Below are 18333 nucleotides of genomic sequence, written 5' to 3' on the forward strand. Positions count from 1 at the left end.
ATATTCCCTTAAGTCCTTTTATACTGATTGCCCCTTTCACTAGAATTATTGTCTATTCTGACTGAATATTTCTGGTACGTCATCATTTGATTTGTGATAACTAAGAAACTACATATGTATATATAAATGAATTAATATGTCAAGTTAATTCCCATATTATTTTGTATAAGTACCTATTATCTATCATTATTTTCTATCGTGATTATTAAATATTCTGTTTCTAGTTACTTTCAAACTAGCAATAAACAATTAACTAACACAGATCTATTCAGAACACTTTCATTTAATTAACGTTCTTCTTTGTTCTTTTCAGGAAAGAGAAGAAACAAAAGGAAAGAGAGTGTAAAGGAGACTACAGGAAGCTGTTTACACCTGAGTGTGAAGAAGTCGCACGCATCATCAACGCCACTCGACCTCCTTGGGACGTAGGGATTTATCCTCCATGGAGCAACTTACCCGATACATTCACCAACAATTACAACGCTTCACTACAAACAAGCACCTCTTCCGATCTACTGGACCCTTGTGACCCTGAAAGCCCTTGGTTTGGTAGCGGTAACTGTACAGATGTGAATACAACTTCTTCTACTGGATTTATATCTACTGAACCTCCTTTTTTACTATGGCAGACCATACTCATCGCAATTTCTCTGGGTATATGTATAGTTTTAACTGTTGGGGGAAACGTATTGGTGCTTCTTGCGTTCATGGTAGATCGAACTATTCGACAACCGAGCAACTATTTTATCGCTTCCTTAGCAGCTACGGACATGCTTATAGGAACAGTGTCTATGCCTTTCTTTGCAGTGTATGTATTAATGGGATACTGGGACTTAGGACCTCTTTTATGTGATCTATGGTTATCTGTGGACTATACAGTATGCTTAGTATCTCAATATACGGTTCTTTTGATTACAATAGATAGATTTTGTTCTGTGAAGATAGCGGCAAGATATCGAAGTTGGCGCACTAAAAGTAAAGTTTTGTGGATGGTTACAATCACCTGGATAATTCCAGCACTTTTATTTTTTATCACTATTTTTGGATGGGAACATTTTGTAGGGTTTCGAAATCTTCAACCTGGAGAATGTGCTGTTCAGTTTCTCAAAGATCCTGTGTTTAATACCGCCCTTATAATTGGTTATTATTGGACCACTTTAGTAGTGTTATTTGTTCTTTATGGTGGAATATATAAGACTGCTTACGAAATGCAGAAGAAATCAGAGGCCAAACAACGGAAAATGCAGTCGATGGTGGCGATGAGTGCGGGGGCAATGTCAGGAATGGCAGGAAGAGCTGCAGGCTTAGGAATATCTAAAACTCAAAGCACTTTACTAAGTCAGGACAAACCAAAATCTGGTTCAGGTAACGCAACTGCAGCTGCAGGAACTGGTGGAGGTGGAGGCCCTGCACGGAACTCAGGTGGATTGATGGTCTCTGGTACTGCTGGGGGTGGTTCAGGTGATTCATCATCAAGCCAGAAGACGTCTTCCAAAGGAGCAACTGAAACTACGAGCTTTTCTGATAAACGTTACGAAGTTGAGAAGTCTGAAAGGTCAAGCAGTCCTGCTTTCGATTCAGACGACGAAAGTATTGCACCTAAGAAAAGGCCATCTATTGGTAACAGTGGAGGGGCCGTTATAGCAGTTAACAGCAACGGTCTTCTTAAACTGGATCCACCTCCTCCTGCTCCAACAAGAAGAACGCCCCCAACAGAAGCACTGCCGCAAATTCCCGAACAGAGCCTCCTTGATACAGACAATCCAGTTTCAACTTCTACGGAATGTTCATCAAGTACGCTTACTCCAGTGCCCGCCTCATCAGTAGCAGCAGTCACGGTTCCCACTACCACCTCCGTCCAACAACCCATCATTCCACCCCCTGCTCAGTTTCAAACCAATCCTCCTCTTGTTCGACAGTGCACAGATCCAGGTCCAGAAGTACCAATTAAATCTTCCATTCCTAATGCTTCTATAGATGACACAGCACAAGGTTCTATTGTGGCCAACAACACTTCATCTCCTCAAACGAAGGCAGATCCAGCGAAAATTAATCAACCTAACAGTCATGGAATGTATACTATGACTTACGATATTCTAGTTGGCTTAGACACAGCTGATCTCAGGTACATGGACGAAAGTTCTGTGGTTGTGCCATCACCAATTGTTGAAAGTCCTCCTTCTTCTATGAGTGCAGCAAATGCACCAAACTCTTCCCCTCCGACTCCAACTCATAACGTGAACCCTCTTCTTCAAGCGGCTCTAAAGGCTGCAGCTTCTCAGGCAGCAAATCCCGATCAACAACAACACGAATTAGTCACTAATACCAAAGCTACACTTAATCAGCAACCCACTCAACCCGCTTCCAAGGAGGAAGTAAATTCTCCTCCACCTCCACCTACAACTAATCCTCAGCCACCACCCAATCCAACTCTTCCTTCAGATGTTAAGAAGGTTAACACCACAGTGAGCTTAGAAGATAAGAAGGCAGTGACCAGCGTGGTATCTAGATCGTCAATCACAGATACTATAGAGCGAGACGAACGGCCTGTAGCTTCTAGAACAAATTCTCATCAAATGTCAAAAAACTCATCTGATGGAAACTCCAAAAAGGATTTTGTTAAGGCGATTGGGAAGAAGCTTAAACCGAAAAGAAAGAAGAAAGAAGGGCGTCAAAAATCGAAATCAGAAAACAGGGCAAGGAAGGCGTTCAGAACAATATCTTTTATTCTTGGTGCTTTCGTTGCTTGTTGGACACCTTACCATATATTAGCATTAGTTGAAGGCTTTTGTACGAATCCTCCATGCACGAATCAGCATTTGTATATGTTTTCGTATTTTTTGTGCTACGCTAATAGTCCGATGAATCCATTTTGCTACGCTTTAGCCAATCAACAGTTTAAGAAGACATTTACGCGAATATTGAAAGGAGATCTACATATGACATGAAGAATATACAGGGATATTTACTCGCCTCATGTGAATAGTTTTCTTTTTATCTTTGAGATCATTTTAATTTTCGTTTTGTTCGTTAGTTTAAATTATGTTAATACTCTGACCTCAAATCATCTCACGTGTGGAATGAACTTATAATTGTATCTGTATAAGTGCGCGCTATCAATGTGATATGATTTTTGTGCGAAAATGTGTTTAGATTTTCGTGTGATACATTAACAATAATTACCTAGTCAATATTACTGCTATACATCTTTTCTGTCTATCAAGTTTCTAGAAATTGAACCAAATTGCTTGATAAAAAGTGTTATTTTTCAGATCGTTTTTCTCTGCCACCGTTCAGCAAACTTTGTGCTGTATTTTAAAACTGAAATACATAGCATAGGAATGTGTGTGAAAGTTTTTATGACAAAATGATAGATGTGTGTGATTTTAATTGTAAGTCAAGTGCTGTTACTACATTCATATATAGGTATAGTAAAATCAGAGTCGGAGCTTGTGGTGCTGTTAGGAAGTAAACGAATATTAAGAAAACTATATATGAATCTTTATATGAATACATAAACCTTAAAAGAAAAGGAATAACTATTTTCAGAGTAAATCTAATTGAATTAGTGACAATATTCAACATGTTTTAGGAAGCTTTGTGTTCTTCAAAACAAGAAATCATATTTTTATCTTTAATCAATTAAATGCACAACCCGAGCTTGAAACTTTCTCATCAAAGATGGTATAACAGTGTTCCAATATAATGAGCCCTGAGGTAACACTGTTCTATAAGATCGCCATCAATTTCCATATAGCAACCCTCTTCTACGCCGAAATTACTAATTTCCTTTTTCCAATATATTTTCCCCACAAATGAAACGTTATTCTTAAAATAATATATATCAGTAGTTTAAGAGAAGAAAGTAGTTTCTTATACGAAATAGTGTAATTTCTTTTATATAGACATTACAATGTGATCCGAATTAGACTGCGGTCGATATTAAAGGAAACTTGGTTCAACTGAGCCCGAACCGAGTGGACTTCAGTGATTATCGCCAGATATGTTTATTAAATATACATATATCATTGTGCACTATTTGTGAATATTATGTTCATTATATAGATAAAGAACTCAATTTTTGCAGTTCATTGTCTGCCTGTATGCTTCACTGTTTCTTTCGTAGATTCAACTCAACCGAGTAGTATTTTGCTGTACGAAAATCAGACACAATAAGTTATGGATCCTGTAATTACAATAGTTAATATGATACTTCAGAAGTTCTTTTAAATGAAATATTTCAGTTACATCGTTGAGAAGAAATAGCATTTTAGTAGTTCATAAGATTGAACTATAAAGTGACGTTTTCATATGCTTCATTGTTGTTACTTAGTATAAATTAACTCTGAGAAGTTCGGGATTTACAACCTGGCTTATATATAAAACTGGTATACTTCTACACTGCTACAAATTGTAGGGTATTGATATTTTTTCTATATGACTAAATTTTCATGTGTATATAACTTCATCTACAAAATATACACAACTTACGCCTTACTATATAAGACTACATAGTTACTTCAATAACATCTTTTATTCAAACATATCCAATTTCCATTAAGCTGACAATGGTTCCGTCATATCCTTCAATAACAACAAACACTTTGGTTATAACCAGATATTATTTCTTTTCTAACTCAGGAGGATACACACTATCCTACATTCCTTCAATTTCCTGAAATCATACAATATCTCTATCCGTATTTAACCCAAATCAGTATTCAACTTTTACACAGAGCATATGATATAAATTTACTCCTACGTTAGAATATATGTCGCATTCTTAAGACACTTTCAACACAAGTACAAATAACGGCTTCTACGCCCAACAATTATGGTGTAATGATTTTTGGTTGATTTGAAAAATAAGCATTATCAATTCCTTTGAAAAATGTCAATATTCAGAGTAATTCACTTATTGATTTTTTTTTAAAAAAGTAATTTGATTTACATGTTATCTAATCTTGGATTTTCATGTTCAGGAATCACGTTGATTGCATGTTCTCTTTAAAGGTCTTGTATTGTATTATTTAAAAATAGGGTTAGAAGTTCAGTAAATATCCATATATATATATATATATATATATATATATATATATATATATATATATATATATATATATATATATATATATACCAGACGTAGTTTGTTAATTTTGTCTCCCTGGGAAAAACTTATAAAAATATTAATGACAACACCTAAGTGCGTAAAAACTAAGTTGATTGATTTTTAAAAACTTTGAAACAAACAAAATCTATATCGTTGTCGCACAAATTACCTTGTGCTTGCTATACCTTAAAGAACTCACATGGCGTAACTGCATGTATTAAATTTATTTCTCATTAAATATATTTTTAATAAATCAATTTATAATTTGTACATTTTTATCCTCTTTTAGTAACTTGACGATACCAATTGGGGATAAGTTAACATTCTTGTTTGTGTAAGGGAAAACAACGAACTGATTTCGAACCATGTAGAAGTTAGTTTATAAATATTTTATTTCCTATTTTCTCTCAAGCTTATTATACAAAGTAAATTCTATTATTTCTAAGAGTTTCATCAAATAGATTAAAATGTATAATTCCTTGTCAAAGGGATGAAGTCGTTTGAGGACCGTAATGCTTGAAAGTCCTCAAATTTACTGCAAGGAGCTGACAGTTATATCAAGTTATTTTCTATTATTATGAGTAGTACTAATTTAAAGAAAAGTTGTACATTTTTTAAAACAATATAGATCTTTAATATTCTTCCTTTTAGCAATATTTATATAACGTATATAATAACAAGAGTAATTATCTTTACAAATATTTTAATCATAATTTTCAATAGATATCATAATCAATATCATCTTCATCAATTATTTTATGTAATCCTTATTATTTTACCTGCATGATACTTAAAACCTTTTACCATTATTATCTCAGTACATATTACTACTTCTATAAAATATTTCGCTGTTTTTGCATCATAGTTTCATTCATTAAAACAATTAACAAACTTACTACAATGAATGATTAGTATATGGAAAACTCTTTACATCTGTTAACTTTAATGTTATTAAAATGTGAAAGTGAAAACGTCTGAGACACTCCATTTATGAAAAGAAGAATAAAGTTACTGTTTATTATATTTTTTCAGGAAAAATATTTCTCAAAATGAAATTCTGTTTTTATAGTAATTATTTTTGCATTATAAGGACAACTACAGTTTTGTTATTCTTTATTTAGATTGCACAATATTCGCCATACGTTGTACCTTGAACAATATTCATAATATATTGACGAATGGACTAGTGGTGTGTTCTTCTTCCCGTAATATTAAACTTTTTTGACAATAATCAATGTTTAATGCATATCAGCAGATGATAGAAATATTGTCTCCAATTTAAATGTTTTTATTATGAATATCGTTTATCTTAAAGTATCGGCGAATATTGTAAATCACACAAAAAGGAAATAATTTGCTCTTGAATAATGTAAATATGTATGATTCTCACTAATTGATGAATAAAAGATAAATATGTAAGTTATTTTACATAAGGACTTCTGAAGTTATCATACATAAAAAGGATCGTACTAAAACTGTGTACATATTGTACGCGATGTGTAAATACATATTGCTGTGAATTGACACATATAAAGAAGAACTCAGAACTAAAGTAAAACATGTTTTGTTTATTTGTCAAAGCTATTGCAGCTATTGTTTACATATATATATATATGCTGTATAAATATAAATGTTGATATTTGCTTGTATATATTTTTTGTGAAAAAAATCAAAGCAAACAAAGATGATGTTGTGTTTCTATCTTATTAAGATAGGCTTCTGGTGAGACATGTTAGATGCTATATCACTATTGGACCATTTTCCTGCTCCTATTACATAGGATTATATATATATATATATATATATATATATATATATATATATATATATATATATATATATATATATATATATATATATCACAATCTTCAAATACATAAAAGAAAGGAAAAAGAGACAGGTTCTAAAGGCTGATAATATTCAGAGAACAATAAAAGAATATTACATCCCCTCTTTGATCTACTGTTTTGATTTTTACCCTTGTACAACATCCTTTGTTGAAATGAACTAGATGAAATAACCAGAGAAGGTTCTTAAAGTTGGTCATAATGGTAAGACTTAAGCTTTTACCGCTTTAAATTAAGGGACGAAAACTTAATATAATGTTCTAATTCTTGAAACAAGTTTGAAGCAATAAAGTTTTGTTTTTTTACTGTTGTGACTTCCTTCAAGAGCCGGTACTGGAAATAACATTTCTTATCGAATATCAAGCAAGTTTAAAATACAATATTCTCTCATTTGAATTAAGAAGCACTCATGTTACTTTTAAGACAGTTTAATCGTCATTATGAAAGAACCAACTCGTCGCAAAAAAGACTTAAGAGAGTTCTAAATATCCAATATTCTATGTTGAAACCAATTTTTTTTTTAGTTTAGTGTCCACGCATATGCCCTTTAAGTTAAAGGAGATGGGTGATTAATGATAATAAATAACTGTGAAATTAATTTTTTGTGCTCTCCTACTGGAAATCGAAGCCGGGACGACATGTGCCAAAGGCATACGCGCTAACAACTAGACCAATGGGGAAGACAAATATTCTATGTTGTGACACACACACAGAACAAATTACAATAACACGTTAGCTGCCAAGGCCAAATTGTGTGAAGCACATCGAGGGGCCAAGTACATTACTGTACATAAAAGGTGTCTCAAACACAGAATATAATGCCGTACTTTCTTCTTCTTCTTCTTTTTACTTTCTTAAATTTCAACCAACATCAACTAACTAACATACCATACAAATGCATAAATAGTTGTTTTGAAAATAAACAAAATGAACTCACTATAAACAATAAGAAAGCAATTCTTTTTTTACAACAATGCTAGGAACAATTTCACACCATTGTTGTCAGCACGTGGTGCTATCTGGCCCCTGGCCACAAATACAGTGTAACATTCTGAGGCCAAAGATTACTTTTGATCCGAGAAACAAATAGTAAGTGAAACCTCCGTGCGGGTATCATGGCTTGAAGCAGTAGCTGAGGTGATACCCAAAAGTGGATATCACGGCTCCACGCATGACGTTCACTGAGAGCCGTTTTCGGGTCTCATGACAGCCAAGCACCGATAATATTTAAGTGGCATTCTTTTACTGTATATACATTTTAATTGTCAGGAGAATTAGCATATAATTTGCATCATAAAGGCTGAGTGTACGTATGACACTCATCCTTATAAAAGTTACTTTTTCGTTTATTTAATTCAATTATTGTTGTCCAGACGTTCATCTCTGCAGAAACAAAAATGTAATTTGACTTTATTGTATGCCAAACCAATTCAGTATTGATTGGTACTCCTTCTTCCTGACTGTCATGTTATAGGTATATTATCTTCCAATTTTTCTAGATCAACTCAGAGGTTCCTTAACCAAGAATTCCCCACCAAGATCTCTATACACTCCGCGTGATTTTGTGACTTTTCCTACACAAGCAATGCCTCTCGCCTACATAAGATTCTTGGACCAAATATTGATATAGTGTTCTATGACGTATATATATTGTGAAATTCTGTGCTATGCAACTCCCCTATTCACCCAATGTTCATCTCTTTTGGCTCAAACATTTCCCCTAAATAATTGTTTTTGAACACCTTATCTTCAGTCCATCCTGTCATGTTAATAGTCAACTTTTGCATCCATGAAGTATCTCCAGCAATACTACAGTGTGTTTCTAAAGTATTCATCTGCTTTAAAAGTGCTATTTGATCTGATTACCTTGAAAACCGCTAATTGTGTTTGAATAAAACGCCTACGGCTCGAGAAAGGAAGTGTTCATATTTTGTTTGGTTGGTAGAAGCTGCCGTTGGTATACAGGAGCCACGCCCATTAGGGACATCTTCCACTAACCATCAGTCAACTCACTGCTCTGATCAATGTTCAATGTATGCGAAAAACTCGACTACCAAATTGATGTATACCGTGCGACTGGAGGACAACATATTAAACATTTGAGAATTGAAAACTTCATTAACTACGATTATTTGTATTTTGTAACAAAGAACTACTGCTCATATTAATGGTAAACTTTAAAGTGCTCATGTTTTGATACATTTTAATTGCACTTTTCATGCTAATTTGAGGACAGTGATTACCATGGAGCTATTTAAAACCATATCGAACGAAAAAAGTTACCTCAAAGCTAGAGTATTTATATTTGTTATTATAGTACCTTCGTTCCTGGCCTTCTGGCCTAATGACCTCAAATTTGTAAAATAGATATTTATATCCCTAATTTGAGGATTTTTTATCATGCTCCTAAAGACGGATATGATTTTAAATAAATTCATTGGACTTAGCATCCTCAACTTATTATTAAAAGCACAATTAGAAACTTATCCAACCCAGGGAAGTTTCTATTGTTAATATGACCAAAAACACTTCATATTTTTTTTAAAAAAAATCAACGCAGTACTTTGAAATAGGATTATATACAAGGCGCATGTAAAAAAGAAAGCCGTTTTGATATTGCAAAGATGAAGAAAGGAGTAACTTTTATTATTGTCTCTATACAAGTACATATTTTGACTATTTTTTAAAGTAGTAATGCATGAAACTCCAACCAGTTTTAGTAGAATGACACAAGATTTCGTAGACCTTCTGTAAAGAATTCTGTCGTCTGGGACATCAGTCAATCGAGAACAGATATCTTGAGAATTTCATTGTCATTGAAGCTTGCGAAGCAAGCCATCTTTTCAGGGGAGGGAATAAAACAAACATAGGCTCAACACAAAAGATCACTAGGGGCAAAGGCAGTACTGTATGAGGGATGATTTAAAAGTCACCATAGCAAGTTTTGAATTGTTTCAACAACATTTATCATGAATCAGACCATAATATTTCTCTTCTCCAGTCTTGAATGGTACGTTGCAGATATGACAGTGTTTGCCAATACACATCTCCTGTGATATCAGCTGCACTCTGTCCTCTTGTATTGAGAAATCGTATCATAGACCACACTTCGCATTGGGCTGAATTTTCTATGGCGACAGTTATTTCAAATTACTACTACTCGCAGGTGCACAACTCTATACTTATAATTATACTTTTATTGCAGGCACGAAATACTCGGGCATGTCTTTCAAGCCCTCTTAGATTCGTTAGTGTTGCCAGTTCCATGTTAAAACAGTCATTTGTTTTGGATGTGACTTATGTGTACGAATTCGAATACTCTATTTTTAAACTCATTCAAAATACGATTAGCCATTTTAAATCTTTAACACTTTGAAATAGGATGAAGAGTTTAGAAACACCTTGTATATTCTAATAAATTTTCAATTTTTGCTTCTACATAACTCGTGCCAATAAGGGTTTTTAAACCGAGTAGAGCCATATATTTCCCTCCATCAATCTACTTTTACTTTTCATTCTTACTTGTTACAACTGAATTCTAAGCGTTTAAATTTGTTCCCTTTCTCTACTTTACTCCCATTGACTACAAAAAATTTTGTCATCTCATGTAACATTAATATTACTGTTTTCTACGTTTGCTTCTAAACTGATTTTATTATATACTACTGACAGAATTATCCTTTCTTCGCAATGGAAAAGAATAAATTTATGGACAATGTTTGACAAGGTACTGTACATTTGTACCGCTTTTTTACCCCTATTCCTGTAAGGAATAAAATGCATGAATAGATTGGCGTCTTTGCAGCTCCACCACTGTGATCGCCATTGCCGTTTTAGTGCCTCTGTGAATTTCAAGTGTCGGTCGTCTCACTACATGAGGCTGTATAAGACACTACGCCAAATCAATCAAAAAAATACCTTCTTTTTTCACTTTGTTTGTCTTTTACCCAGATTTAATTTGATGTAGCAACCCTACGTGGAGAAAGCAACAGACCAATGGTTCGTCGTCCCTTTTACATGAGTGTGTGAACCATTGGATTTTAACTATCAACAAACATCCTTAGTTTCATTGTAGTACAGAATAATTTCCAGCTTCTTTACTTTCTCCATCACAATATCGTTGGAATGGTGCATGCTGCTAAGAGAATGACTGTTTATCTCTTGCTGGAACAGAAGAAACTAAAATAAAAGTATGTGTAAAATCAAAGAAAAAATATTCAATTTATATAAATTTGTTAGGTTGGAATTCGAAAGGAATGAAGGGCTTGTTCTTTCGTACTATCCCCAATAATGTGAGTCCATTGCAGAACAATTTTCTACCCAATTGTAAATTAGTAAACAAATTCACACGTCAAATTTCTCTTGCTATTATTTTATGGTTCTATGAGGTACAACATACCGATGCGCCTAAATTTGTTGCTTTATTGTTACCCTCTGTTTCCAAATAAGGCAAACCTTTCAGTGGGTAAAAGTTCTTCGAAACTCACTAACTCGAATCCCAATTTGTCTGGTTTGGAAACCATATACTGACGGAGAGGATACCTGCTACCAAATGACATTGATTGTTCGTTCATTGTAATATTGCTACCTGGAAGATAATGCTTAATAAGGTTCGCGCAGATGCCTTCCCACACATTACAAATCGGAGCTAACTTGTCTTTTGAACGGCGCTCGATCCTAGTTGTCTTCTCATTAAAACGAAGGAAGAAAAGGAATTCTTTGAATCTGTCTCTATTCATGGTAGTGAGATTTAAATTGGAGGCCTGGATTTGAGATTTCACAAAGTTGAAATTATGAAATGATTGTTTTTCAAATAACCGGCTGTTATGAGAAAGTCAAAGAATGTAATTATTTCCACTTCATCACAGCGTTTAAAGTATGTATTTATTTTCTTTACAACGTAAACTGCTTCGGCTTCTTGATTGGTATATTTCATGATGTCAATCAAAACACTGGATGTAATGAAAAGTACAATCCCTTATACCTTCCATTTTCTTACCGGTGGGAGCACAATTTTAGATGTTACAGTTTCTATTACGTTGCAGTCCCTAATCTTGGAAGTTGGTTGAGGACTTTTTGTCCATTCTTCCCTGTTTCTTCTGATAAAGCAAAACATTATCGTCGCTATGAACGGGAATATCTTCATCCACTAACGGTATCACTATGATCGTTGTGTGCAATCACATTGTTTTCGTTACTAGCTTCAAGTTCGGGATCAAACACTCTGTCTTCACTGTCCAAAGAGGACTCAGCAATTTCATTATCTTGTTCTAATTGCAGATAAGCTCAGATTTCTTCCTCACTGAGCGTTGACATGTCACAAACATTGAATAAAAGAAACTTATTCAAAAATACGACGACGGTCAAGCAGATCAACGTACACTTCCTTTTTTATTCAACACAAATAATGGAATGTATCGAATAGCATATTGCCAGTGGTACCAGATCGAATGTCTGTCAAAGAACATCTAAATTATAAATGAGCCCGTTAGACACACCTAAGGGAAATATATCACAAAATTGTTTTGACGACCATAGAGACGAAAAATATAAGCGAAGAGATGTATAAATTCATCACGTTATAAAAAAACCATCGTTATTGAAGAATACATAAACACATTTATTGATGTGGAGTACAGGGAACATTTTATGAGGGAAGAAAGAGCTGAGTGAATCCAACGAACTCATGTCAGGCTTTATAGAATTCAAATTAATTATCCTAATTAATAGTGATCTAAAACTTATCATCTGTTTTGATAAGCCACCAAGAAATCTCGCCTGTGATATAAACATTGAAATACTATTTAGAAATACAATGTATTTTGAATCTATCAATCCTGTTACAAATATAATAATATCAGCGAAAAATATTCGCTGTACAAAGTTTAGGAACTACTTTTATAACTTATAACAATAACGTGATTTTTTTTAAAAAAAGAAGAATGTTTGAGATTTGTGTCCTTGAAAAGTCCTTCATATTATATAGTACCAGGAGGACATATTATATAGTTTGGACTCTTGTAAATTTCATAGACTGGATACTTTATTAGCTCAATTTAGAACTGATCTTATTTAACATTGATATAACATTGTACATAACTCAAATTTGATGTTAAAAGCGATTCATAAAATTAATCTATTTATGCCAATTCTAACTGGTAAAATAAACATTCATAATAAAGCAATAACCATAATAAGAAATCATAGTAATAGAAAACGACTCTAAAGGCCTTATACAGAGTCGTTCTGACGTGTGATTAGTGCCATACTAAAGAGCTCGACTAACATACGTTTCCTGCAGTAGTCGGTCCCTTAGTATGACGCTAATCATATGTCAAGATGACTCTGTACAAGGCAGTAAAATTCGAACAAATGAAGTTAGCATCATGGTTGTTTCAATAATATTCTCACAAAAGTATATTCTAAAACTTTTAGTTCTTGTTTTAGATAAGAAACGTAACGTTTCTATATTAGTGTTCCACTTTAATGCACTGGCAATGTCACTGCAACCGGGTTGGCCGGCGTAAGAGCTGGGCTGTAGGTCATACACCAGTACTCTTGACGCGTACTATAACACCTTCATGTTGTTGATTCTTATACTTCCCTCCACTTCCTCATGTGATGCTTCTTCTCGCTCATACAAATTCCGTAAATGATCTAAGTGTGTTGCAGTGTTTAAAACAGTTTGATTCTGTAGACACTGTAATCTAGAGTGATTTCTCTCTTCCTTAGGTTTCCAGCTTAATTTTCTTATCTGTCACATAATCTACGTTTTGGAAACTACTTTCTTCATGGTATCGTGGTTATCTTCCCATGTTTTTCCTGTGACTCTAATATGCCTTAATTTTCTTCCTCCGTTGGAATTTCAAGTTTCGAATTTGTTGTTAATTCTAACTTGAACTTCGTGTTTGCCATTTGGGTTCTTGAGCTCACCAATATCAAACCTTTCACAGTTTTAACCCCAACTTTTTTTCTTTTTGTGGTTACCGAAAATCTTTGTCGTATCTTGGCAATCATGACATTGTGATATATTCTGCAATCTACTACTCTGCTACTCCAAAATTGATTAAACTTATCCCATTGTTATTACTGTTCTCATGGAGACTTCCCTTTCAGATTGTTAGTCGAGATATTTATCCTTTTTCTTCAATCATATCACATTGTTTGTTTTGGCTATTTTGGACTAACTTCAGTTTTGTATCTTTCGTTCTGATGATACAAGATTTGTGTACTAATCTTTAAACAATAGATGCTGTCTTATTGTCTTTGATGAAATGCTTGGAGTCAATTAAATGTTTTTGTAATCCAGATACTATTTGAACAGTGTCTTTAGAGTTCGTAATATGTTTTCTATTCCTGGTGTACTTAACATTGATTTACTAACAAATAACAGATAAAAAGCATTTTCCATTGAAACGGACACAGTGCTAAAAGTAAATTATGACCTGTTGCTATCCAGAACTACATCTCAAACATCTAAACAAAACTACACAAAACTATGGATTCGAAATCGCATTGAAATCATCAAAAAACTCCTGAGAAAACATTAACAGGTTATAAAAACTACTATGTGGATAATGAGGTGAATTCTGGCATTTGTGATTAGTTGTTTGGGGCTGCAATCAAACATACAAATATTTGTGTGACAAAATAATATAGACACTGGGATTAAGGAAAACATTAGGGACCCCAAAGACACTAGTCGAACAGTATCATATATATCAAAACATTTGACTCCAAGCTTTGCATCAAAGACGTAAAGATTTTCCATAAGATAATATCAATGGTAGGATGGTTCCCATACGAGCCTTATTTCTCCGAACAAAGATTTAAAATTAACCTTAGATAAAGGAACCCAAAGGTTCAACTCAAAAACTTTAAGGGTTTCGTAAATACAATTTTGCAACGAGATATTCGAAGAAATAAAATTCAGCAGTAAAAATACACAAGAGAAGATCTTACGAACGATGGATCAAGGTGGCAGAAATTATTAGTCATATTTATAGTATGTGAAACATTTCTCTTCAGAACTTTTGATATCTTCATAATAAACTTCAAACGTCTCAGTCTGTGCGTTACGCTACCGCAACATGCACTATCGTGTATTAAACTGTAAAGGCAATTTGACTTTTTGAAACTATTGGGATTTTTTATTTGAAAGTTAAAAACCGTGTTGTTTCCATTTAGTTGTTTCGAAAGCGGACAAGCGTCGAAAGCATTTAGATTTAGCATTAATATTTAGTAGCTATACGTTTAGTCACATAATAATCCAATTTCATATATTTGGTACAGACATGATTTAGTTGCTACCAATACTAATTTTGCGTGGATATAATACAAAAATGATACGATTTCATGTATTTCGTATTTCATGTATTCTCTACGCTCGCGCTTGTTTTGATATGTTCTGTATAACGAATTTCTTACATAATTGTATAAATATGGAATAGAGTTTTGGATGATTGATGAGTAAGCTAAACAAAAGTTATGTATGACCTATGGTGTTATGCTAATTTTTAAATAACAGGTTCTGTAACATTAGATAGATAGATAGATAGATAGATAGATAGATAGATAGATAGATAGATAGATAGATAGATAGATAGATAGGTAGCTGCAATGGGTCTATTCCTGACGTTTTCGTTCAGTTTAGACCCCTTTTGCAATGCATGAAAATACACAAGGGGTCTATACGGGACGAATGGGTCTATTGAGGACCAAAAATGGGTCTAAGCCGGACGATAGGGGTTTAAATGGGACGGAGGGGTCTAAGTAGGACGATCAGTGCTACCAACACACTTTTATTAAAGTGTTTACTGAAACTTTATAAATTATGCTCATCTGATGGTGATTTGAAGTTTAGTGTTTCTTTTCAGCAGTAAGGCTATTAGACACTTGAATCTAAAGTTTGAGGTGGAATCCGAACTACAATTTCTGTTCTTTTTCAACCGGGAATCAAACTCGGGACCCCACGTACCAAAGTCGTGAGTGCTAGCCACTATAGCAACGAGAATAGCAATAATCATGACATAGGAGCTTGTGGTAGCATTATAGTATCAAACTACATATATCCATTATATTTCTTCCATCTCACTTGGGATTTTTTTTTTAATGAGAAATATTATACTAGTTTCCAACTCTACCATTATACCAAGATCACTAAAAGTACAGTCATCCAAGTAAACAAAACACATCTTAATTCCAAGTAATTCGGAATACTTAATAAATAAAAATATAAATACACAAAAACATTAAAATAGAAACGTAAAACATTAAACACTTGATGTAGCAGTTACAATTTGGGACATCTTTTCGGTATAGTTTATAAATATCTTATTGATAAAGTTGTAGACCGTTTATGATGGCGTTTTCTGGTTCGATGGTGGCTAGTGCCAAGTCAGATTTGGAATAGAAAAACACCGTGTGCATCGGTTTTCTCTGGGTTCTCCCGTTTCATCTATTATCAAGTGTGGGAGGATTCAGTAGTCTCCGTAGAAATAATCATTTTGGAAGCTTCACTATTTTCACGAAATATGGTCAAAGTCCTTTTTCAAGTATGATGTTGCAAACTAAATGTGTTTCAACTTTCATAAAACTCAAACCGGTTACAAGTGTGTGGGGGAAAGACTATGATGATTATTGAAGTTTAGCATCTGTTTTATGCACCAAGGCTATATAAGACGTGGATCTACAGTGAAATATGGAATGTGAACGACCATAATACTTTAAAATTTAGGTACTTTTTCATCACGAATCGAACCCATGATCTAATGAACCAAGGACGTGCGTTAATTACTAGACCAGCGAAAAGTTTGGGGAAAAATTGAAAGTGTATATATTACATCTTGAAAATTGATCTACCAGCTTTCACAAGAACTAAAAAAAATAAATAAATAAAATAAAAAATAAAAAAAAATAAAGTCGGGATACACGGAAGCGAATTAGATTAGTCTTAACTTATGGAACAGTAAAGAGATACCTGTAGAATGCATTCAAAATTCACTACTCTTACGCTTTTGGTAAGGAAAAAATTTAACTTGGGGAAAAAGTATTTTAAATCCATCTAGTGGCAAACAGTTTCTAGTCACCGCGCTCCAATCACCGCAGGCTTCTTAGAGGTACACATAATGATTTATTTATACTTTGTCATTTACCCCACACTTCCCTGGCTACAACCCAATTATGAATTAGATATTTGGAAGCTTCCAGTAGGATGGATGGTAAGTTAGGCATAAAGCCTAAATGTATATCAAATAACGAAGGGGCACTAGTATGTTTGGTTTAAGTTAAACTTAAAAGATATATGTCATCTCATTGAACCCGTGCCCTTATATGTGGAAGCCATACCATGAATGCGCACTTACAAAATGGGCCAACCTGTTCCAAAATGAGTGTTTCTTTAATTGACAATCTTGTAATACGAATTTTGATTACTCCCTCAGTAATCACCATAGCTAATAGGATCATTAATAACAACTAGCTCTTTATTTGTGTTAACATTCTCGGATTTACAGATTCTATAATTCAAAGAGAGAAGGATTACAATCATTAGATTGAATGAGTGGGGAATTGCAATATGTGTTATCAGTGGCGTATTTAAGATTTCGTTTCGGGAGGGGCTTTGCTAACTTTCGGGGGGGATTTGCCTGTAAATGTGAAAATTTTGCAAGATATTTAATTTACTTTACTATAGTAAGTAAGATTTCCGAGGGCTTAAGCCCGGAAGACCCTCCTAAATACGCCACTGTGTGTTATTGTTTATATTATTAAAAAAATATGATCATTCCAATGCAAAGTAAACATTTTTAATGCACTTAATTTTCCAACTTTAAAAATTTCTAATGTTTCTTAATATGCCAGTATTTACTCTAATTTCTCATCTAAATTTATGTTTTGTGCAGTTTGTGTTTAGAGTATATTCTTCTATAGTTATTTTGCGTTTTTTTAAATTCAATTATTGTCAAATTACTTTAAGTTTAAGGCCACACGAAAGTTCTATGAACAACAGGAATTGATATAGCATAATTAAATAAAAATATTGTTAAACCTACCCAGGGATTAGTGGCCGCTTGGCTTAGTGGTAGAGCGTTCACCTCTGGTGCTTGGGGTTCCTGGTTCGATCCCAGCTCGCGCCAAATGAACTTTGTGGTGGACATACACCGTGTACGTGGGTTTCCTAAGGATTTTCCTATTTCCTCCCAATTTCTTCATTTTACCATTTCATTCATTTCTCACCATCACCGTCTCCTTTAGCCTATCCGGCATAACCGTGGGACATAAAACTCAAAGATTTCATTTCATTTTCTACCCACGGATCAAGGCCGGATTAAGGAGGGCTTAGGGGGCTGTAGTCCTGAGCCTAAAGGCGGATGGGGC

The 18333-nt window shown here is 34.0% G+C and overlaps 1 protein-coding gene across 1 annotated transcript in view; it reads left to right on the forward strand.

The window, feature by feature from the left end:
• Nucleotides 1-5076, forward strand: part of mAChR-B (muscarinic acetylcholine receptor) — a 434083-nt gene extending 429007 nt beyond the window's left edge. Inside the window, exon 3 of the mRNA XM_081748764.1 lies at nucleotides 314-5076. Within this exon, the coding sequence (XP_081604890.1) occupies nucleotides 314-2948 (2635 nt within the window). The 3' untranslated portion in view covers nucleotides 2949-5076. The remainder of the gene's footprint in view (nucleotides 1-313) is intronic.
• The last annotated feature ends 13257 nt before the right edge of the window (nucleotides 5077-18333 follow it).

This window comes from Thermobia domestica, chromosome 2 (genome assembly GCF_964235325.1).
Source record: "Thermobia domestica chromosome 2, izTheDome1.hap1.1, whole genome shotgun sequence".
NCBI lineage: Eukaryota > Metazoa > Arthropoda > Insecta > Zygentoma > Lepismatidae > Thermobia > Thermobia domestica.